Here is a 24249-nt window from a genome sequence, read left to right as displayed (position 1 = left end):
TAAAGGCAAGAATGCAGATGTACTACTTCAGTTAACAGTTGATAGTTTAATTAATTCAAGGCTTATTTATTTAGGGAGGCAGAGTTGTAAAGGTTTTTAATATTTTCTTGTCAACCATATTTAAAAGCCTTTTCATTATTAAGTCTCTGTTTCCCCTCAGGAAATCCTAGGAGTGCCTCATGCATCTGAACAGAGATATGATGCTGAATTCTTTAAGAAGTTCAGAAATCAGAATATTGTTCTCTCAGCAAGAACTTATGCTCGGGTAATTTCTTTTTTGTAAATAAAATAATTATGGTTATTAACACTTTCTAAATCTCTGAGCTGCACAGTTAATGTTATTGCATGCATTTACCATCATTTTTTGTTTTAATATTAATGTAGAGAAGATGGAATTATATTTTTAAAAATGTTTATTCATTGTCCCTCTGCCCCTCCCCCTGTTCATGCTCTCTCTCTCTCTGGCGAATAAATAAATCTTTAAAAAAAAAAAGGCAGGGGCACCTGGGTGGCTTAGTTGGTTAAGCTTCTGACTTTGGCTCAGGTCATGATCTCAGGGTCCTGGGATCGAGCCCTGAGTCCTCGGAAAGTCTGTTTCTCCCTCTCTGTCTGCCCCTTGCCTTGCTCATAGTCTTTCTCTTTCTCTCTCAAATAAATAAAATTTTGAAAAGTGTTTATTCATCATTCTGAATTTTAAAAGTAAGTGATTTTTATGACACTAGATTGAGAAATGTGATGCAGACTACAAAGAATTAGAAATATTTCAAAGTACTTAGAACTGCGTAAAAAGTTACTTTTAGGTGTTTGAACGTTGTCCTACAAAGTCATTCCTTTATTTCTAAGGCTTACAATGGAAACTTACCCCTTGCTGTTTGTACAGGAAAGTAACGTACAAGCCCTAGAAATTCTGTTCACTTATCATGGATCAGACCTGCTTCCTCATCGCCTTGCCATTCTCTCTAACTTCCCAGAGACCACTTCTCCACATGAATATTCTGTGTTGCTGCCTGAAGCTTGGTATGTGACTGGGTTTACTGAATTTTACCTTCTTTTTAAATCATAACAGTTTTTTGTTTCATGCTAAATAATTTGAATTAAATAAAATTAATTTTAAAGTAATCTCTTTAAACTTTTTTCTGATTGTAAAATTATTTCTAACTTATTTTTAAATGATCTCAAAGCCAAAATGTGTCTAGCATAGGAGGATCACCTTAACTTAATGAACATGAACCTTACTTTTTATTTTTTTAATGAAGGCCTTCTGATTTTCCTGGTGTGTACTCCATATGTTTTTATGGTTAAGAACAGTTGTTTTTGTTTTTTGTGTTTCTTTTCTTTTTATCTTTCTTTCTTTTTTTTTTTTTTGGTTAAGAACAGTTTTTAGGATTACTGTCTTTGAATTAGATCTTTTAGAAATGAAGTAGTTCTGAAAATATCAGGTGGTAGGTCCAGGGGACTCAGAAACGTCTGAATCTTGACTCTTAATAACTGTTTCCCCCTGTGAAATTGCAGTGGGAGAAAGATAAATGGGAAATCAAAGTTCCCTTTAATTATTAATTGGACTGATGCTCTTTATCTCAGTTCAAGGCTATTTGAGAATTGGGTCACGATGTGGGACATAGACTCTAAGTTCAGTGGTCCTCATTGTATCACCCAGTAGGCTTGTGGAGGCCAGAATGTTTCTTCATGAGAATGAAGAGAAGAGAATAAATTTGCCTCTGTGCCTAGCTCAGAATGGGTAGGTAGCCTATTAGCTCCAGGCCTGAGGCCAAGAGGAGTGCGAAGGATACTCCGCTTGTCCGTTACTGCACTGAGGTCAAAGGCAAGACTATTCGCCGTGACCTTTTGCATCCAAAGAGTGAACTAGGTCAGTAAATGTGAGACTTCTACGTCTACTAGTAAATGTGGCTCAGTCACTGATTTGCATGATTTATATCCTTTGGGGATTTTTTTGAGTTTGCTTATCTTTACTTTGAATCGCCAGTCCCTGTGCTACTTGTTCGTGTTGCATATGTTGAGTAACGTGTGAATTGATCTATGAAGTCTGCTCGTGATCTTCAAACGCTCTAAGAGATTTGGACCATTCCAGTTGAAATCATTGTTACAAATTTTAGGTACTGGCAACTTAACTCTTTTAAGGGATGTTACTGGAATTTAGGGGATCATTCAGCTTCCTTCTTTCTCCCCTGTCACCCCCACCCACTATCCTATTTGTAGGCTTGGGTATCAATGGTGAAGATGAACATTTATAGAGTAATCAGTAGGTATTTCCTACATAGGTATATGTGGTTTCCACTTTTGGTATTATCCCTCTTATTACCGAGAACTGAGATTTACAGAGGTTTAGTAGTATAACTTTGTATAAAGTACGGCCGAGATTTGCAACTTACATTTGTTTGTAGTTGTAGATCAGGAAGCTCAAAAAATAAGTTCTAAATTCCTCATTTTGTACTACTCTTGGTACTAAAAAAAAAGTCTTTGTCATGATAAAAGTGAACAAAAAGAAGTTTAAGGTGCTCTTTTCATTTTCATATGATTTCTTTTATATCCTTATAGTGATATGTAAAATGTATTTTGTGAATGTATATTTATAGGTATTTTTGAATATAATTTTGTTGTTTTCTTGCTCTCTGCAAAATAGATCTAATCTGAATATAAATGACTTTTTTCCACTATAAATTGTTAGTATAGAGAAGGGCTTTCTCTTAAAAAAAGATGGGGGAGATCTACCATCTCTTGAAGTTTTTTTTTTTTAAAGGTAATCTGTCCTTAGATTTGAATTCATTTGTGGTTATTGTCTCCTGATGACTGCCTAGATAAACATATGATTTTCTGAGATTTCACAATTGGTATGCAAAATAGTTTTACAATGCCCAGTGCTGGGTTATCTCTGAATGCCCTATGCTTCCTTTACTGGGGCTGCTGTAACCAACTTAAATTGTGACAAATACTTGAACTATACCATATTATAGCAGAGGGTAATAGAAGATAAGGTTATTCAGAATCATCATGTTGGGATATGTTGCTTAGACAAATTTTGAAAAGACTGTTTTTTTTAGGAGTCTTTATATTCATTTTAACGCATTAAGGAAATAAAGATTTTTGTTTCTCAAGAAAGTCTCATTGAGTGTAGTTTTGCTCTAATTAGAAAGAATGAGGAACAACAGTAGGTTATAACAGTAATGTCTGTCTCCTTATGATTTTATGTGGCTGCAAAGCAAACCCGTGGTTATGTTTCAGGCATAGCTTCTTCTGCGAGGTCTTCCATACACTTGTTCCTTTTCCTATATTTTCATCATTCTTTGTTCTTGTACTATAACCCTTTTACAGTGTGTTTTTAGTTATTTTTAGTTCAGCTTTTCTCCCTCTTGTTTCTGATTTTTTTTTAAGATTTTATTTATTTATTTGACAGAGAGAGAGAGATCACAAGTAGGCAGAGAGACAGGCAGAGAGAGAGAGAGAGAGGGAAGCAGAGCCCCCTCCCCCCCCCCCCCCCCCCCCCCCCGCCAAGCAGAGAGCCTGACTTGGGACTCGATCCCAGGACCCCGAGCCGAAGGCAGAGGCTTAACCCACTGAGCCACCCAGGCGCCCCCCTTGTTTCCTTTTTTAATGAGCATCCAACCTTAACCCAAATCTAACTCTTTAAGGTGGAGACCATCTCCTCCAAATTTTTGGATTCTCATGGCCTAGGGTGGTGCTTGTGTAGTTGAGTCTCTGAAAATGTTTGCTGGCTGGGTCAATTAGGGCTCTCTTGTGTCCATTTATAAGAGAGGTCAAAGGCTGTCCCGAAGAAAGGACAACAGAATAGACTTCTTACCTCTAACAATGGAGGCTCCCTGGTTAGTGTCTCACTGAGGCTCCGATGGCCTTAATTCCTGAGTCCAGTGCTATCTTAGGGTTAAAGCCTGACTCTTGCCCAGCTTGAAGTTTCATTCTAATGGATGCGTGGATCAATAAGACCTATTTAGAGAAATCATTTCCTTTTTGAGGAAATTTATTCTTCTTCGGATACTTGGTATTTATTTTCCAATCACTTTCAAGTCAGAGCAGCACAAAGTGTCTGTTCTGTTGGAACCACAGTGCTCTCGTCCCCACTCACGGTGAGCTGGGCGCTCTTTGTGTGCCTGGCTCTGTGGGAGGGATTCTGAAGTGAGCAAAACATGCTTTCTCTTTAGCAGGAATTAATCAGGTATGTTTGAGGCAGCAAGAGAATTTCCTGCGTACAGCATCGTGCTTTCAAACTGAGAAGAAATAAGAATTGAGAAGACTCTAAATACATTTGCTGCCTTTTCTGCCTTTTTTTTTTTTTTAAAGCCTCTTCAGTTGCATTGTTTGAAAAGTAGTTTCTCTTCCTCATTTAGTGCCTTCAAGGACGGTAGAACTTTCTGTACACGTGCTCGATTTTCTCAGAGTGTACATACTGCGCAGCAGCTGCGCCGTGTCATCCCGCTTTATCAGCCTGTCAGTCCCTCCCCTTGTATTTTGCAAGAAATGACTTTTCAGTGACCTGTTAGATGGTTAGATGGTTTGAAACCAGGTACCCACCTCGAAGTGTATGGCTCCCAGAGGCAGAGTGGCTGTGAACTCTGCACGGTCTTCAGCTTGCCCTTAGGATGGTACGTCCAGTCCCGCGTTTCCTCTCCTCTGCCCAGGACCATGCCATGCCTGCTGCCACCCTGGCGCCTGGTGGCCACTGTGCCTCCTGCCTGGTGCGCCCTTCTCCCATATCTTCGGGTGACCGGGCCTCTTACTTCTTCTGCATCTCCTCTCACAGGTCAGTCTCCTTCTCTGACCACTCTCGTTCCGTAGCCTCGCTCCCTCCCACTGCTTGCGCCCTGAGCAGGTGTTTCTTCCCTGTACTCACACCTAACATATCCTACGGTTGTTTGTCTTCTCTACTCTGTCTCATCTCCCTTGGCCACCCTATTTATGATTTTACCCTCACTTTAAATCCTCCTTTCCTGCCTTGTTTTCTTCCTAGATTGTATCACCCCTACCTTAGTTTGAGTTCTATTTACTTATCTTGTTATCTACTTCCCACTTGTGTTTTCTTCCCTTCCTTAGCCCCTGCCACATTTAGAAGATCACCTGGCACGTTGCAGGTTCTCAGTAACCACTTGTTGAGTGAATAAATGAATGAATGAGTAGCAGATCCATAAGGAAAGGACCTTGTGTCTTGTTCACTGTGTAGAGTGTACATGGGAGGGTAGGTAGGGTTTTGCATTTTAGAGTCCAAGCCATGTAATACCTTGAGAAGTAATAGTAAGTTACGTCAACAAAGTGGCCTTTTACTTGCCCCGTGTTGAGATTCTGTAGGCAGAACTTTCTCTCTGGCATTTACCCGAAGTTTGATGAACCAGTTTTGTTTGAACCAAATTTGATGAGTGTGATTGCTGGGAAACTTCTGTGGCATGTGTTAATTTTGTGTGTGATATTGTCACTCTTAAATTATCGTGTGTGTTTGACAATGATGAAATGTGAACAAGTTTTTCTAAAACTTCGAAATTACATTTTCTATCCTAGACGTCTTTTCTTAGCTATCTATCATTTGTTATTGCTATAAAATGTGTATACTTCATATTCTAGTTGACTATTTTAGTTGAAGTACAAAGGTGATATTTCTTACTATATTAGCTTCCACAATTTTTGCTCATAGGTTTTTATAAAAGGGATTTTTTTTTTTAACTTTCGGGATTTTTGGTATTTATGGAATGTTTTAGAAAGATTATTTAATTTTTTTATTTTATGCCTCTTTTCCTATTGTAGAATCTTTCTAGAATGGTGGAAGTAACCTAGTTTAAAAAGTTGTATTTTGAATAGTTGGCTGTTGAAGTAGGATCAGAGTAAGAGCTTTGATTCTAGAACCAAGGTGTCTAGTTTGTGTTTTTTGGATACCTTTTCTTAGATGTCCTCTCACTTGTCAGATGGGCATGATTGTAACACCTACCTCTTCGCATTGTGAGAATGCCTAATGAGTCAGTGTGTATACAACACTGAGAACAGTGTGTGGCATCGAGTAAATGTTACGTGTTAGCAGCCGTCGTTAATGCAGAATCCTGTAGTTGAGGGGTTTCTTATTGGAATTTCTTATTGGAATAATTTTATAACTGTAGAAAAGTGGAATGGAGAATACAGGGTGTTTCTGGATACCCTTCACTGGGCTTCCCCTTTCTTCCCATATAATCATAGCACATTTGTCAAAACTAAGACACTGTCACTGGAGTAGTCAGTTCTGCTATAACATGCCATAGGCACTCCTAACGATTACTGGCTATGCAGAACCTTGCAGTGAAAACCATGGCACTGATGGGAAAAGCGGGATTAATGGTCCAGCACTCAAAAGCTTTGTTCAGTGAAACAAAGTTAGGAACCTAAATGAAAGTCCTCACATATTTTTATATGTGTTACATGGGTAACAGACATCTAAATGCTAAAATATGGCACTTACCTTAAAGCCCTTAGACTTTGTATGTGGAAGTGGGTGTTGGAAGAGTTGCACTTGTGCGTTATTGGGGAATGGAGGAAGCGGGGGTGGTAAGAAATTCAGAGAAAAGTTGTGCCACCAGCTGTGGATGGTGGGGGGCTTCCTAACCCATTCTGGAAACTGAGCTTGCTGGTAGATGTTTGGGTGTCCCTGCACGCGTAACCCGACGTGGCTGGTTTTGTATTTCTGTGTGCACAACATTTGTTATGGATGAAATTGGGTGTCAGCAAATGTGAAATTTGTGTTATGGTCAGATTGTTCCCTCGTATATATCATTTGAACAAATTTGCACCCTTAAAACAGTACAGCGGAACAGACTACACAATACTATTAACTAAGTGACAGATTTATTTGGATATAATTAGTTTTTCTGCTAATACTCTTTTTCTGTTTCCAAATCCAGACTAGGATACCACATTGCATTTGGATTTCATTTATTTTTAATATGTGGAAATAAACTCTGCCGTACATATATGTCAGTCAGGAATTTGACACCTGTATTTGCTAGATAATGAAAATTGTCGCTTATATTTATATTCCTGGATTATTTCCACATCAGTAAGGAAAGATTGCATTATTTAGTGTATTTGGGGATATTGCAATATTTAAAATATTTTATAGTTGTAAGTGATAAAACTTGATTGATGGAAGTCAAATATCCAGAAGATATTTGCCCTTGTCCTAGACAAGCTATTACGGTAGTGACTTGGCAGTTTGTTTGCTTGTAAATATCTGAGTTCAGTGAGATTATTTGGTGATTGAAAGTTTGGAAAGCGTGCTATAACATGCAGATGGATTATACTTGTGTGAACCATAAAAGTGTGTTGCAGATGTTTGTTTCTTTTCTGAATTTGTGATTGCGAGAATTATTTGTTGACTTCTAATCATTCTCTGCCTTCAGCTCCACAGTAATTTATGCGACATCCCATTAAGGCTAAAAATCATAAGGGGTGGGTAAAAGACATTAAGTCATTTGCTGTTTAGATCATGGAGGATGTCAGCCTACATACCGGCCTATTTAGGAACTGCCCTTTCTCTAGAGCATAGAAATAGAAAGCACTTTCTTTCACCTGCGTTCATTGAGAACAACACTGCAAAACAGCACGATAAATTATATGACCGGCAGAAGCATTTCTCCCTATGACCTGCAGACCCAGGTCCTCTTTGCGTCGCGCATTCTGTAACACATGTTTGTCCCTGGCATTTTATTCCTTGCTAACCCTGAATCATTCCTGCTTTTCCTAGGCTGTAATCCCTTTGTGGTGCTCTCTGCCCCACTTGATAATGCAGCAAGGTTTAAACTAACTGTGTTCTTTAGCAGTTTGATTCAGAATGAATATGTCTTTTGTGCATTTGTAGGTCCTATTTTTGGCTTTGCATTTTTTTTTTTTTTTTTTTTTGGCTCTGTTAAGTGTAGGGATAGTTAAGACCTTGTGGCCATTATAAACTTCTTATGTTTTTAGAAAAAATTTTAATTGTAAAAAATGCATAACATTAAATTTACCATTTTTAACCGTTTTTCAGCATACAGTTCAATAGTAAATACATTGACCTTGTTCAGCCAATTTCCAGAACTCTTTATCTTGTGAAGCTGAAACTCTGTGCCCATTAACAACTCCCTATTCTCCGCTCAACACAGCCCCTGACCAGCACCATTCTGCTTCAGGTCTGGATGAAGCCGTCTACTCTAGGGGCCTCCGAGCAGTGGAATCGTGCAGTGTTTGTCTTTTGTGGCTTCCTTATTTCACTTAGCCTGATATCCTCAAGGTATAATACACTTTCAGTGAAATTAATATTATGATTAAATAAAATTTAGAGTGGCTTGCCATCTGTGGGTCATTTTTCTGTTGATGCTACAAAAGTACTTCCCAAATGAAGTAAATTCATGAAGATGAATTCTACTTTGAGATGCAAGGTTACCATTATTGCCTAACTTCCTATGGAAAACCTTTTCTTCATCGCTTGGTCATAAAGAGGGCGTATAAACTGAATGGAACTTCTGGTATCCCCTCTAACACTTTGTTTTCTAAATCTTGGGTTTGAGTAGCCAAATATAGAGACTTTTTCTATAATTACAACAACATAAAATTTATGTCCTAAAATAGCAAAGCATCAATATGTATTTTATTAAAATTCCCAGTAGGATGAATTTGATTTCAGTCAAATTGATTTTCTCTTATAACTTTATTTTATTTTATTTTTTTAAAAGATGTTATTTATTTATTTGACAGAGAGAGAGAGATCACTAGTAGGCAGAGAGGCCAGCAGAGAGAGAGGGAGAAGCAGGCTCCCTGCTGAGCAGAGGCTGAGATCCCAGGACCCTGAGATCATGACCTGAGCTGAAGACAGAGGCTTAACCCACTGAGCCACCCAGGTGCCCCATCTCTTGTAACTTTATAGAATTTATTTATTTATTTATTTATTTATTTATTTATTTTTTTAATAGAATTTTTTTTTTTAAAGATTTTATTTATTTATTTGAAAGACAGAAATCACAAGTAGGCAGAAAAGGCAGGCAGAGAGAGGGGAAGGGAAGAAGGTTCCCTGCTGAGCAGAGAGCCCGATGCGGGGCTAGATCCCAGGATCCTGGGATCATGACCTGAGCTGAAGGCAGAGGCTTTAACCCACTGAGCCACCCAGGCGCCCCCTCTTGTAACTTTAATCAGTAAAAAATAATTTATCCTTTGATAATCAGATGAGACTGTTCCCATTCTTCATAATGGAAAGATTAGGTAGAAGTTTACATTTTACTACACTGCAGTTTCAAATTGTTGATGCTTTGAAATTTTACATTAGTTGGTCATCTTTTTTTTTTTTTAAGAAATGATTTGAACTACGTTTTTAATGAAGTCAGAGTTTACCCTAAGCGGCTTTTATTTTTATTTATTTATTTAAATTTTTATTTATTTATTTGACAGGCAGAGATCACAAGTAGGGCGAGAGGCAGGCAGAGAGAGAGGAGGAAGCAGGCTCCCCGCCGAGCAGAGAGCCTGATGTGGGGCTCGATCCCAGGACCCTGGGATCACGATCCGAGCCGAAGGCAGAGGCTTCAACCCACTGAGCCACCCAGGTGCCCCCACTAAGCGGCTTTTAAATCCAAGCTGTAAAGTCTTGTTTATTTTCCTTGAAGGGCAACAGAAGACCGTACCAGAATCAATTAATGGTGGCTAAGTTTCATAGTTTTAAGGATATTCTGGAATTTTCTCCCCCATAAGAAACATATTAATGTTTCTTTGAAAGCAGATGCTGATTTTTGAATTTTAATCTTTTTTAAGTGAAATTTATAACAAATCATGAGTACCTTTGGAACTGATTTAAAGATTAACGCATTTCTATATTGCTTTATCTTATTTCGTTTTCATGGAAAGAACAGTTTGAAGAAGATGGAGGAGTCATTTGAGATTGTGTGATGTGAGTCAGATATGGTCCCTGTCATCAGATAAATGTAGTAGGGAAGATATCAGGCAGGTTAGGTTAGATAAAACTATCTTTAAAATACATGTTATAGGGGCGCCTGAGTGGCTCAGTGGGTTAAAGCCTCTCCCTTCGGCTCAGGTCATGATCCCAGGGTCCTGGGATCGAGTCCCACCTCGGGCTCTCTGCTCAACGGGGAGCCTGCTTCTCCTTCTTTCTCTGCCTGCCTCTCTGCCTGTTTGTGATCTCTCTCTGTCAAATGAATAAATGAAATCTTTAAAAAAAAATACATGTTATAGGACAAATACAGGTAGATTTGGAGATAGGAGAGGTTACTTTCTGTTACAAAGGAGATAAATCAGGAAAGCCTTCTTAGAAGAGGGAAAGTTTGCTTTAGATGTTGAAAGTAGAGTGTGATTTTTGATATTGGGAAGTTTGAGAAGGAAAGAGTCCTCTATTTACTTATTTATTTCGATTTTATTTATTTATTTATCTATTTAAAAGATTTTATTTATTTATTTGATAGGCAGAGATCACAAGTAGGCAGAGAGGCAGGCAGAGAGAGAGAGGAGGAAGCAGGCTCCCTGCTGAGAAGAGAGACGGATGCTGGGCTCGATCCCAGGACCCTGGGATCCTGACCTGAGCCGAAGGCAGAGGCTTTAACCCACTGAGCCACCCAGGCGCCCCAAAATTTTATTTACTTTTTTGATAGAGACACAGTGAGAGAGGGAACACAAGCAGGGGAAGTGGGAGAGGGAGAAGCAGGCTTCCCATTGAGCAGAGAGCCTGATGCGGGGCTCAATCCCAGGACTCTGGGATCGTGACCTGGGCTGAAGGTAGATGCCCAACAACTGAGCCACCCAGGCACCCTCGTCTGAATATTTAACATGAAGTTGTTTTACCCACTCAGTCTTCACCTGGACAAAAGATGTTCTCAGTGAATTTGTTAGTTGAAATGAAGTGAATTAATGTACAGGATTCCCAGTAAACAATCAGGAATCTGCTTTTCCTTATGTTTTTACGTAGCCTACTCCTGTTCATAAAGATTTCTTTTTCTTCCTTGAAATTGTTAAAAAGCAGCCTCTGTTGGTCATTCTATTGGTCATTCCCATTGTAATTTTGTTGTTGTAATGGAAATATTGCCTAAACTGTAGCCTGGATGATGAAGTAATTATGGAAAAAATTGGGGCCTTGCATTCACTTGTTTGATTCTCAAGAGAAAAATAAAAGTGTTTCTTTTCCCTTTAAAATTGAAAAGTTGATTAGTTATCTAATCAAAATTCAATTCCCATATGTGCAGTTTATTTCTGAACTGCTGCGAACAAAGAGCAATAAATTGGTTTGTATTTTAGGCTTGGAATAAGTATTTGGCCTTCTGTGGGGAGAGGAGTATAGAGAGTACTTTCCAAAATGGGCTGTGTTGGCGGTTTCCGAATCCAAGACTAACCTGGTGTTTGGATCAGAAAGGAAAAGCTAATCGCCTCAACTGTCTGGGAACAGGGTCTGGAGCTGGCACTGAGATGATTGGTTTGCTTGTCTCCTGGCATTATGGGCCTGTTAGATCTTGACTCAATTAGTTCTTGTCTTTCTATTTATATAAAGCAACAAAATGCATTTAGGGTAATTTCTTTGATTAAGAAGGTGGAAATGAATTTTATTTCGAGGATTTTTTATGGCTTTGGAAAGTATGTTGATACTGATATTTGTTATGTATTTAGATCTGAGAAATACTAAAGAAATGAAGGTGTACTGATTTGTTCATTTCCTCTTTTGAGTATGGAACTTTTAAAATTTTATTTATTTATTTATTTATTTTTTTAATTTGACAGAGAGAGAGATCACAAGTAGGCAGAGAGGCAGGCAGAGAGGAAGGGAAGCAGGCTCCCCGTTGAGCAGAGAGCCTGACGTGGGGCTCGATCCCAGGACTCCGGGATCATGACCCGAGCTGAAGGCAGAGGCTTTAACCCACTGAGCCACCCAGGCGCCCCGAGTATGGAACTTTTAAAAAAATATATGAACCAATTTTATGTTTCACATGTAATTCTCACAGCATATTTAAGGGATAAATAGGAAAAGGATTGTTATCCTCCTTTCAGGGCAAAAATTTGAGAGGCATTAGTAGAAATAATATGTTGAAATAGGGAGTTATTTTAAAAAATAATTTTAATTGCACTGTCATTTTAGTGTATATGTAACACTGTCAAATTTTTTTTTTTTAATTTTTTATTTGACAGAGAGAGAGATCACAAGTAGGCAGAGAAGCAGTCAGAGAGAGAGAGGAGGAAGCAGGCTCCCCGCTGAGCAGAGAGCCCGATGCGGGCCTCGATCCCAGGACCCTGGGACCATGACCTGAGCTGAAGGCAGAGGCTTTAACCCACTGAGCCACCCAGGCGCCCCTGTCAAATGTTTTTAATATGGCTTAATGCGGTTCAAAGTTTCTGATTTTACTTGAAATTAAGATCTATTTGAGAGGGTACTTGTTTTTTAAACTAACGAACTCTCCAAAAAATCTGTTACTAGATTCAGCACTACCTTGTGGTACAAATGATACTCTTTTCATGGAGATGAGATTTTTCTTTCCTTATTCATTTTCCTCCAAACTTTAAGTACCCTGCGTAATAATTCTGAACATGTGATCCTTAAGTAGATTATAACATCTTCTGAATGGTTGAATTACCTTAGGGAAATAGTCCCTATAATTCTTCTTGATCACACAATGTCTTTTCTAGTCAAGATTTCATTAATATGTAAATACTTGTCTGTAACAGCAGTGAATCTCTTTATCACACTATATTTAATTAACATATAAATAACCCTGTGGACACTTTCCCAATTTCTGATATAGACAAGCCTGTTTAAATATTGTATTTGTAATAAGAAAAATTCTATTAAGAATCAAATTCATATTTCATACACAAAATCCATGCATTATTTTAAGGAATGTTTTGACCTCCATATGTACCCAATTTTTAATCCCAGAAGTTTTGATACTATATGTAATAACTGTAGGAAAAAAACTCCATGACTTATGTAAACGTTGGGATCACGTGACATGGTATTGCCATCTATTTGAGGCAGAGAAATGGACAGTGGTACTCTAGGAAAGCAAAGGCTTTTCGTCAAAAACACGGGTGTGTGTCTTGCTCCTGATACTTTGCTAGCTAACTGATACTTTCCCAAATGTGTTACATTTGGGAAGTCATTTAGCTTCTCTAAACTTGAGTTTCTTCATGTGTGGGATGGGGACATTGTGGAGGTATCCTGACGCTCGAGTAACGTGAGCGATGTCCCCTGCCACTGTTGGGAGCATGGGGGTGGCGTCCGGTGTCTGCCAGTGGTTAGAGTAGCTGAGGGTATGGCAGGGCGTGGCAGCAGCACCAGTGTCCATGGTGTCATGTCACAGATATCTTCTAGTTCAAGCACATGGAGGAGACTTACAAGAGCCTGATGAAGGAACAAAATGTAAAATTAGAATAGGGAATATCCGTCCTGACGACAGTGACGCGGTGATGCTCATCTGGGACAGCGCCCCTTTCCTGGAATCAGGTGCCTGTGGTTCCGGATGATCAGTCAGGGGGTTGCTTAGTGAACCTTATTTCGAATGCAATTTTAAAGGTTTTATTTTCGCTTTGTATTGAATTCTGTATATAAGAAAGTGAATAAACCGTGAATGTACAATTTGGTGAATTTGTGAAGGAGTTGAAGAAGAATGACATTATCAGCGTCCCTTATGCCCTGACCTGTTTACCCTCTCATGGTCCCCTCGTCCAAGAGGACCACTACCCTGTCTTCTGACGCCACAGCTTAGTTTTGTCTGTGAAAGAGTTGGAGTGGCCTGTGTGGGCTATTTTGCCTAAACTCTGGAAAAGCATAATTAACTATTCTTACCTCTCAGCAGAGCTCGGATTCATGTTGTCTTTCAAATTAAATACTTTTCTAATGCTGGATGTACATTGGCATTTTGTCTTTTATATTTAAAGTGTGTTTCTTTTTTTTTTTTTAAAGATTTTATTTATTTATTTGACAGAGAGAGATCACAAGTAGACAGAGAGGCAGGCAGAGAGAGAGAGAGAGGGAAGCAGGCTCCCTGCCGAGCAGAGAGCCCGATGCGGGACTCGATCCCAGGACCCCGAGATCATGACCTGAGCCGAAGGCAGCGGCTTAACCCACTGAGCCACCCAGGCGCCCTAAAGTGTGTTTCTTATAGAAAATATACAATAGGTCCTTGAACAATGTGGGTGTTACGGGCACCGACCCCCAGTGCAGTCGAAAATCCATGTGTAACTTTTTTTTTTTTTTAATTTTTATTTTTTTTTTTCAGCATAACAGTATTCATTATTTTTGCACCACACCCAGTGATCCATGCAGTCCGTGCACTCTACAATACCCACCACCTGGTGCCCCCAACCTCCCACCCCCCACCCTTCAAAATTCTCAGATCGTTTTTCAGAGTCCATAGTCTCTCATGGTTCACCTCCCCTTCCAATTTCCCTCAACTCCCTTCTCCTCTCCATCTCCCCTTGTCCTCCATGCTATTTGTTATGCTCCACAAATAAGTGAAACCATATGATAACTGACTCTCTCTGCTTGACTTATTTCACTCAGCATAATCTCTTCCAGTCCCGTCCATGTTGCTACAAAACTTGGGTATTCATCCTTTCTTTCTTTCTTTTTTTTTTTTTTTTTTTTTACAGCTTTATAAACATATATTTTTATCCCCAGGGGTACAGGTCTGCGAATCGCCAGGTTTACACACTTCACAACATTCACCATAGCACATACCCTCCCCAATATCCATAACCCCACCCCCTCTCCCAACCCCCTCCCCCCATCAACCCTCAGTTTGTTTTGTGAGATTAAGAGTCACTTATGGTTTGTCTCCCTCCCAATCCCATCTTGTTTCATTTACTCTTCTCCTACCCCCTCAACCCCCCATGTTGCATCTCCTCTCCCTCATATCAGGGAGATCATATGATAGTTGTCTTTCTCCGATTGACTTATTTCGCTAAGCATGATACCCTCTAGTTCCATCCACGTCGTCGCAAATGGCAAGATTTCATTTCTTTTGATGGCTGCATAGTATTCCATTGTGTATATATACCACATCTTCTTTATCCATTCGTCTGTAGATGGACATCTAGGTTCTTTCCATAGTTTGGCTATTGTAGACATTGCTGCTATAAACATTCGGGTGCACGTGCCCCTTCGGATCACTACGTTTGTATCTTTAGGGTAAATACCCAGCAGTGCAATTGCTGGGTCATAGGGTAGTTCTATTTTCAACCTTTTGAGGAACCTCCATGCTGTTTTCCAGAGTGGTTGCACCAGCTTGCATTCCCACCAACAGTGTAGGAGGGTTCCCCTTTCTCCGCATCCTCGCCAGCATCTGTCATTTCCTGACTTGTTAATTTTAGCCATTCTGACTGGTGTGAGGTGATATCTCATGGTGGTTTTGATCATGTGTAACTTTTGATTCCCCAAGAGCTTAACTACCAATAGCCTGCCATTGACCGGAACTTACCAATAACATAAACAATCAGTTAACACATATGTTGTATGTATTATATACTGTATTCTTACAGTAAAGTAGGCTAGGGAAATAAAAATGTTATTAAAAGATCATAAGGAAGAGAAAACAATTGCAGTACTGAATTGTATTTATAGGAAAAAGAAATCTGTATATAAGTGGACCCACATAGTTCAACCAAGTGTTGTTCAGGGGTTAACTGTAGTTGAAACTTGCTGCTTAATCTGGTAATCTCTGCCTCTATGTTGTCATGCTTTGGCTATTTATATATGGTGCATAGTTTAGTATGGTTCCATTCAAAGATGACCATCTTGGTATTTGTTTATCATTTGTTCAATTTATTCATTGTTTGCCTTTTTCTCTTTTGCTGCCTTCTTTTGATTTGGTTATTCTTATAATTCTATTTAATCTCCTTTATTGGATTATTAGCTATCCCCCCCCTTTTTTTCTTTTGGTGCTTACCCTAGTGTTTACAGCATAGGTCTTTAACTTATCATAGTCTACCTTCAAATAATGTAATAGAACTTCATGTATAATGTAACAACCTTACCCCAGTGTTTTTCCATTTTTTCTCTCTGCTGGCTTTTGAATGATTTTTGGCCTCTATTTAACTTTTACGTATGTTATGAACGCCACCATACATTTTTATCATTTCTGCTTTAATCAGGTACTTTTTAAAAAATTAAAAATGTGCTTTGTACTTGCACATTTCCACTGCTGTTCATTGCCTTTTGTAGGTCCAGATTTGTATCTGGTATCAATTTTGTTCTGTCTGAGAGGCTTTCTTTGGCATCTCTTTTAGGACTATTCTGCTGGTGATGTATTCTCTGCTTTTTATGCCTGAAGAAGTCTTTGCTTTGCCTTTGTTTTGGAAAATACTTTTGCGGAGTACAGGATTCTAGGCTGTCATTTTTATCCGTTCAGTTCTTCAGAGGTGTCAGTCCGCTGCTGTCTCCCATTGTCCTCCATGAGGCTGGTTGTCATTCTTACCATTTCTCTTTACATCGTGTGTCTTATTTTCTTTGTTTTTAAGATTTTCTTTGTAACTAGTTTTGAGCTCTTGGATTGCGATGCACCTTGATGTGGTTTTCTTCGTGTTTATTCTCATTGCTACTTATTGACTTCTTTGGATCTACATCGAATTTAGGAAATTCATGCCAATTATTTCTTCCAATATTTTTTATCTCCCCCTGTCTCCCTGCCTTAGTACACACACTCTTTCCTGGACCATCACTTATATGTGTGCTAGCCACTTGCTCTTGACTTACTACAATTCTTTTTTTTTTTTTTTTTCCGGTCATTTTCTGCTTTTCATTTTGGATAGTTTCTATTACTATGTCTTTTGTAAACTTGACTACTCTTTGCTTCTGCCTTTTCTGCTCTTAATGCCATCGGTGTGTTTTCATCTGAGTGGCTGAGTTTTCATTCCTAGGAGTAAGGTTTGGACTTTTAAAATATTTTCTATTTCTATATCATGTTATTGGTGTTTCTTGGTCTGGTTTAAGAAATTGATAATTCTCCCGGTTATGGGCCATGATTTCCTGCTTTTTTGTATACCTGGTATTTTTTACTGGATGCCAGGGATGCAGGTTTGTTCATCTCACTAGCTGAGTTCCTATCACTGTTGTTATGGAACCTATTTTTCCTTTCCCATAATGCATTGTTTATTTCATCACCGTGTGTGTGTGTGTGTGTGTGTGTGTGTGTGTGTGTGTGTGTGTCTCCTATAAGGTTGGCTTCTCTGTGAAGTTGATCTAAGTGAATTTCTTAATTTATAATCAGTAAAATTTGTAATGGGTTTCCTTGATTTGAAAACTATAGCAAGTGATCTAGCAATGCAGTTATAGGGCTAATGATTTGATATTGTGTCTTGTTATAAACAATCTCGAGCCTGTTTTTTTATTTCAGGGTCAAATCCTTCTCCTCTTCTGTGTCCTTCCTGCTCTTCTTGTTTCTGATTGTGTGAATGAGTGTTGGTTAGGTAGTAGGAATCTATACTTAAACATAATTAGACCCATTTCCTTCAAATTCTCTAATGCTTTGCTTTCTTTCTCTTCCTGCAATCTCTAATTTAACTTTGAACTTCATCAGCAGTAGAGATGTGTTAGAATTCCTTGCACCACAGATACTTAGACCATTCATTGTCTTCCCAACTACAGCCTGTGGAATTGACATCAGAGTCTCTCTGTCTTCATTTCTGGGATTTTCATTTCTTTAGTTGCGATTGTCTATTGTCTGCAGTGTAATTTGGCCTAGATCCAAAGAACTCATGGTGGTAAAAAGATTTGTACCGCAGTGTCTTAGGGCAAACCACCTTTTGTGCTTCTTTGTTTATCTAAAGCTCCGGACCTTTCACATTTCTCTGTGCTTCTGTGTGTTCACACACGGGCACGGAGCCACCTGCGGTATACGGCTTCTGCGGTGTTGCTGTTGGCATGGGTCTATGGTAGGAGATTGTACAGTCCATTTCAGAAATTTTAAATCAGAAAAATTTAAACAAACCCTAAAGCACATTGTCTAAATCTTTAGCTACAGAAAAAGCGTATCAATCTTGAGCTGTACATACCCTGTGGTTTAGTGGTTGCTTTTGTTTACTAATTTGTTTTTCCTTCTTCAGTCCTTCAGTTCGTCCATCTATCCATCTATCTGTCCATCCAGTAAGTATTTAGCAGGGTTTAAATGAATGCCAGGTATTGCTCTAAGAATATAAAAATGACTCAGACTTTGAAGGAGCGTCTAGTTTAATAAAGGAGCAAGACAAATAAATAATTGTACATATCTTATGTGACTTTTGATTATATCTTGATAAATCCATCGTTGAAAATACTAAGTTGAAAGTTCATTTAATACACCTATCCTACTGAATATCATAGCTTAGCTTAGCCTACCTTAAACATGTTCATAATACTAACCTACAAAACCTATTTTATAATAAACCTATTTTATAACAAAACCTATTTTATAATAAAGTGGTGAGGATCTTAGGTAATTTATTGAATACTGTACTGAAAGTGGAAAATAGAATGTTGTATGATTACAGAAGGGTTGTAAGTAAATTGGGTGTTGTCCTTAGTGGTCGGTCACATGGCTGACTGGAAGCCGTGGCTCATTGCTGCTGTCCAGCATCGTGAGACCATATCATACCACGTAACACTAGTCCAGGCAAAGACCTGACCTCAAAATTGAAGGTACAGTTTCTACTGAATGCATATCCCTCTCATGCTGTTGTAGAGTAAAAAAAATTGTAAACTGAACCATTCTAAGTTAGGAACCATCTATAATTCTGTGCAGTGATAGCAGTAACGGGAGTACATACAAAGCTTAGTAATGTGGAAGAAAGTCAGGTAAGCTTTATCTGGGAATATGATAGAGGGTTTCTAATTGTTTTTCCTCAAAGAATCACCGCATTGATTGAGTCAATTAAAGACAACATTGTAAATATGCCTGCCATGAATCAAACTTTTTTTCTATCCATTTGGATGAGATTAAATGCTGAATTTATAATTTTTAAAAATTCTTTTTAAATAATCTCAATCCACTTTTTTTTTCCTTCCTATTGCCACTATACAACTTAGTTTCTGAAGTGTAAATTTTTCTTTTTGAAGAGTTTTTTTTTAAAGTTAGAGTCATACAAAGCTTCCTTTTTGAAAGGAGCGTGCTGAATTACTTGACTGAATCATTTTGCTGAGCCTCTTCTGTAAGTTAGCTCCTGAAGGTGTAAAGAGGCCCCGCTTGGAATGACTTGCGTGCAAACACCACAGCAGCAGTGAGGTAAATGCTGCAAGACTATCACAGCCTCAGTTCTGTAGTCTTAGTTGACTTTTATATTTCTCATTTATTGTTCAGATTACATTTTTTTTCTTTTTTAAAGTTGAAATACAGTCAACACACGATGTTACATTCTCTTCATATTGGTGTCAACATCAGATTGGTTTCACAGCATTGCGATTCGACAAGTCTATACCTTATGCCAGGTTCACCACAAGGGCAACTATCGTGTGTCATCTTCCAACGTTGTCCCACCGTTGACTGCATTCCTTACATGGTGCTTTCTGTTCCCGGGACTGACTCATTCCATAACTAGAAGCTTGTATCTCCCACTACCTTTCACCCATTTTGCTCATCCCCCGACTCACCTGCCCTCTGGTCACCATCAATTCTCTGTGTTTATGTTTTTGTTTTTGCTTTTTTAAAAAATCTCAATTAGCTAACATTCAGTCCATCATTAGTTTCAGATGTAGAGTTCAATAATATATCAGTTGCATATAACACAAAGAGCTGTGTTTCTGCTTTTTTGCTTGTTTACTCATTTGTTTTTTTTTGATTCTACATGTAAGTGAAGTCCTGTGGTATTTGTCTTTCTCTGTCTGACTTATTTCACTTAGCATAATACCTTCTAGGTCCATCCATGTTTTCACAAAGGGCAACATCTCAACCTTTTTTATGGCCGAGTAATATTCCATCACATATATGTACACCGTATCATCTTCATCTGTTCATCCATTGATGGACACTTGGGCTCCTTCCATATCTGGCTTATTGTGAGTAATGCTGCAGTAAACATAGTTTACATTTTCTTTGGGTAAATACCTGGTAGCAGAATTACTGGATTGTATGGTTTTGAGGAACCTCCATATTGTTTTCCACATTGACTTCCCCCATTTACATTCCCACCAACAGTACACGATGGTCCTTTTTTTCTCTACATTCTTGTCGATACTTGTTATTTCCTATCTTTTTGATTCCTAGCCATTCTGACAGGTGTCAGGTGATATCTCATTGTGGTTTTGATTTGCATTTCCTTGATGATAAGTGATGTTGAACACATTTCTCCTGTGATTCACTAAGTTTTATATCTTGATTAAATCTTTACAGTTCTTAAAAGGATTTGTTGTTGTTGTTGTTATTTGTTTTTGAGAGCTCTGATATTAGGATGAAGAGAATATCAGGGGATATGTTTCTACTGATCATTTATTCATTCACTCAGTAAGTCACGTTCTGGAACCAGGCTGTCTGGGTTCAGATCCCAGCTGCAGCTTTTTAGTTGTGTGACTTTGCATTGTTAGTAAACATTCCTCTGCCACTGTCTTCTCTCTAGTAAAATGAGAAAGAGAATGTCTGTCTGTCAGGGTGCTGACTTTATATATGTATGTATATGTTGCTTAGAACTTTGTATTTGTGCTCAGACATAAGAAGTGCTATGTGTGAAATGCCCATTCAGTGAAGGTCTAGAGGTGGGAATATATGGGATCTTGAAGGGTGATGATGGGGAAGTCACACTTGCTGTGTCTTGAGATCTGCATGGGCATATTTTGTTGTTTCTTTTAGTTATATGAGTAAAAGGAAGATTGAAACATTCTTGTTTTCCTCCTAATCCTTTGGTTCAAACTCTCTTAGCATGATAACCTTACATAGGGTCAGGGTTTGTAAAGTACATTGATACAATTCATAAACAGTTTGGTACATTTCATTAGTTTTGTAGTTGATAAATTCAGATGTCATATACCTTTATCTTTGTCCTGGTAGGCTTCACTGGTTTAATTAATAGAGCAAAGATTTGTCAGGGTCTTGTTATCTTTAAGTAATATTAAACAAGAGTTTTGCTGCTGTTCAGTCTAAGTACCAGAACGGGGATTGAAATTGACTCGATTTCTCTACTTCCCTGATGGTGGTTGGCGCACTGTAGTTTTGAGCTCCCCCCCTGTGTGAAATAGTCCCCATAGATGCTTAGTTGACTCTAAGATCTCAAATCTTTCAGTATTGTCACATCAAATATGTGTTCGCCCTTCCTGAATGTAAAACTGGCAACTCTGAAACTATAGTTGAGTTTATGGTATAAATGAAAATTATTATTCACCAGTTTTAATTCACCCCTATTTCCCATAGGTGCAGTATTATAAATATGAAAATCATGACAAAAACATTTAAAAAGAAACATTTATAAATATTTGTTGTGTGTAGCACCACATGCTGAATGTAAAAATTGCTTCATAAAAGTTTTGGGGATTAAAAAAAATGTTGTCTATTTTAACTTATTCTTATTAAAGTGTATGCCATGGAAGTTGGGTTTGAGGATGCCTTTTTTACCCCTAGTAACCTTCCTTGTAGCAAAGGTAAGTATTCCTCATTGTTCTGAGCACTTTGAATGCCTCGTCTTCAGAATTAGGGTCCTCTCTCCAAGGGATGGGTGAAGTGCTATGGGTCAATCTTTCAATCACTGACCTCTCTAGTCATCTGTTGCCCTTTGTTCTGTTGACAACAAACACCTTGGTGAAGAGTAGCCTTTCTCACTTAGGTTTTCTGGAAGAATTTTCCTTTAGAGTTTGTGGCTGTCCCTTCTTAAATGATTTTGCCAACTTGTTCTCAGAAATAATCAGATCATCCTTTGCTCCTGGTAACAAATTTATTTTCAGACTCTGTTTTAAGCATTTGGGAGAGGGATGATGCCTTGTGGATATTGTTGCTTATTTCTACCTCATAAATCGGCTCATCACTTCTCATTACTGCGAACCGTGTTGATCAGGATATACTCAGGCTGGTGTCATCAGACTTTATTGCGGTTGTTAGGTATTTGTAAACACAATCATTGGCATTATTTATGCAGTGTTACTATTTATCATAAGGTAGATCTTGAAATGTCACCCAGTTTACGTATATCTTGTGTTTTACTCCCCATGAAAACCGTCTTGCTGGTGTTAGGAATAATGATGATTTTATGATGGTTGAACACTTGCCGTGGATCAGTACTGCTCTAAAGTCTTTGGACTTGCTAACTTGATTGGCAACAAATCCAAATGAGATTAATACTGTTATTCTTTCTATTTTACTGATGGGGAAACTGAGGCACAGGCCGACTGAATAACTCCCATCAAGCTTACACAGCTGTGTAGGGTGGCGCCTGTCACAGAGGTTAGACTTCTAAGAGCATCCTCTTAATTGCAATGGGTTAGAACTCAAGAAGACATTTGTCTAGTCTTGTCTTCATTTGGGGCAGATAATATTACAGTATTTGCTAACTAGACGAAGCAGCTGGGTCCCAGGGGGCCCGTGAAGTAGCTGGTGGAGGGGGGAGGAGAGTCCAGGTCCTGGAGGTGGTATTTTTGCTCTGGTTTCTCGTATACGTCACTAACATCGAGGTTACAAATGAAGTTTCCAAATAACTCCTTAATCTCCTGTATTCTCTAAGTCCTATATTAGTGACAGTGAGTGCCGTCGGTCCAGAGGAGAACTCCCGAGTGACGCCTTTAGACAGCTTTTTTCCAGCCTGGCCTTCTGAATGACAACAGCGTTTTGACTGGACCCCGCGGAGTTTCCGACCAGTGTGATCTGCTCAGTAGCCGTCACCACAGTGTAGCTCTGCATGGGCTCAACTTAGGATTCTTTCTTGTCCTTTATTTACCAGAACATTTTCTTCTATGCTAAATAATAGAAATAAATAGAACTCCACATCTTAATACCAACGCATAAAAGGTGGCAATTAGTAGTAACGCTCGGTCTGTTTTGCCTTTTGTTCCCATAGAACAAAAGGCATAGAACACGAACAAAAGAACTTTCTGTAAGTTTATTCTTGAAAAAATTTCTTTGAAAAAAAAAACATTTAAATTTAGTGTGAGAAGTAATTGGCGAGAGAATAGTTGAACATAATAGAACTCGTAATATTCTTTTATCCTTTCCTGCTGACAGATAAATGTTACCTTCAGATGAAACCAGCAAAGTTTATTGTTTGGAATAAAACAATGGACAGGATTCTAATAGAAAGAATCTTAAAATTAAGCAGTCATTATTTTGTAAAGAGATCATTTAAGTTTACCCTGTACTTCCCTTTTTTAGTGGGGGTTGATGCACTTAAAATTAAGTTTTAAGTCTTCTCAAGCCAAGCAGAAACAGTACAAGACAAAGATGAACTAAAGTGTATGTTAATGTTTTGTGTTTGTGGAACTTGAGATTCAGAGTGTAACTTCTGCAGCTCCCCAGACTTCCTACAGTTCTTTAGAAGGAAGCAGTATGTTTTCTTCTAGCTTTTTTTTTTTTTTTTTTTTTTGGAATCACAGTTTCACCTCGCCCAGTGACTGATTTACATGACTAGAATGTTTATTGTGAACAGAATTAATGAAAAAGGTTTTCTCTGAATTTTATTGTATGTGCTGTCACTCTGCTTACCTTATGAGAGAATTCAGTAGCTACCATTTGGGCATTTTTAAAAGGGTAATGATAGAACCAGTTGGTTATTTTCAAGTGTAAAGAATGGTGAGATTTAGGGAAATGCGCATTCTGAAATATTTTCCCCGCCTGAACTAGAACATGACCTGTCTTGCTGCCTGGATGGGCTGTGCACCACTGCTGGTGTGGTGTACTCTTTCAGCAGCGGCGTGGTCTGTATTAGAAAAGTGCTCTTACTGTCAGATCTGCGGATTCCATATAGATAAATGTACTTCTTTGGCACATCTGTTTTTAGGAACAGATTATCCCCTTTCATTGCTTTATGCCAATTTTGAATTTCTGTGATACTCCTGAGAGCACTTTTTGAAAAAAAAATTGAATATAGTTGACAGTATTCACTTAAAAAAAAAAAATCTTTGTGCTTTAATTTAGTAATTCAGGTAACACATTATTCTAGAGTCTGCTAAATGCCAGGCACTATTTTAGGTATTGAGGATATGGGCAATAGACAAAACAAAAGTTCTGCCCTCAAAGAATTTATATTCTGGGTAGGGAGGAGATCGTGTTTTTGAAATGCAGTTATTTGAAGCATGATAAAAATCTACAGTATTTTTACAGCAAGTATTTTAAACTCCTAAAGTTTGTTTTAAAAGAGTGTGCTTTG

General features: G+C 38.4%; 1 protein-coding gene across 2 annotated transcripts in view; it reads left to right on the top strand.

The window, feature by feature from the left end:
• NBAS (NBAS subunit of NRZ tethering complex) overlaps nucleotides 1-24249 on the top strand; it is a 329816-nt gene that overhangs the window by 94316 nt on the left and 211251 nt on the right. For both annotated transcript variants that reach the window (XM_047744603.1, XM_047744602.1), the window contains exons 20-21: nucleotides 161-265; nucleotides 881-1017. In XM_047744603.1, coding sequence (XP_047600559.1) covers nucleotides 161-265; nucleotides 881-1017 — 242 coding nt within the window. The remainder of the gene's footprint in view (nucleotides 1-160; nucleotides 266-880; nucleotides 1018-24249) is intronic.

This window comes from Lutra lutra, chromosome 9, assembly GCF_902655055.1.
Source record: "Lutra lutra chromosome 9, mLutLut1.2, whole genome shotgun sequence".
In the NCBI taxonomy this organism is placed as follows: domain Eukaryota; kingdom Metazoa; phylum Chordata; class Mammalia; order Carnivora; family Mustelidae; genus Lutra; species Lutra lutra.
Note: the sequence above shows the minus strand (reverse complement) of the source record. Positions and strands in the feature narration are given on the sequence as shown.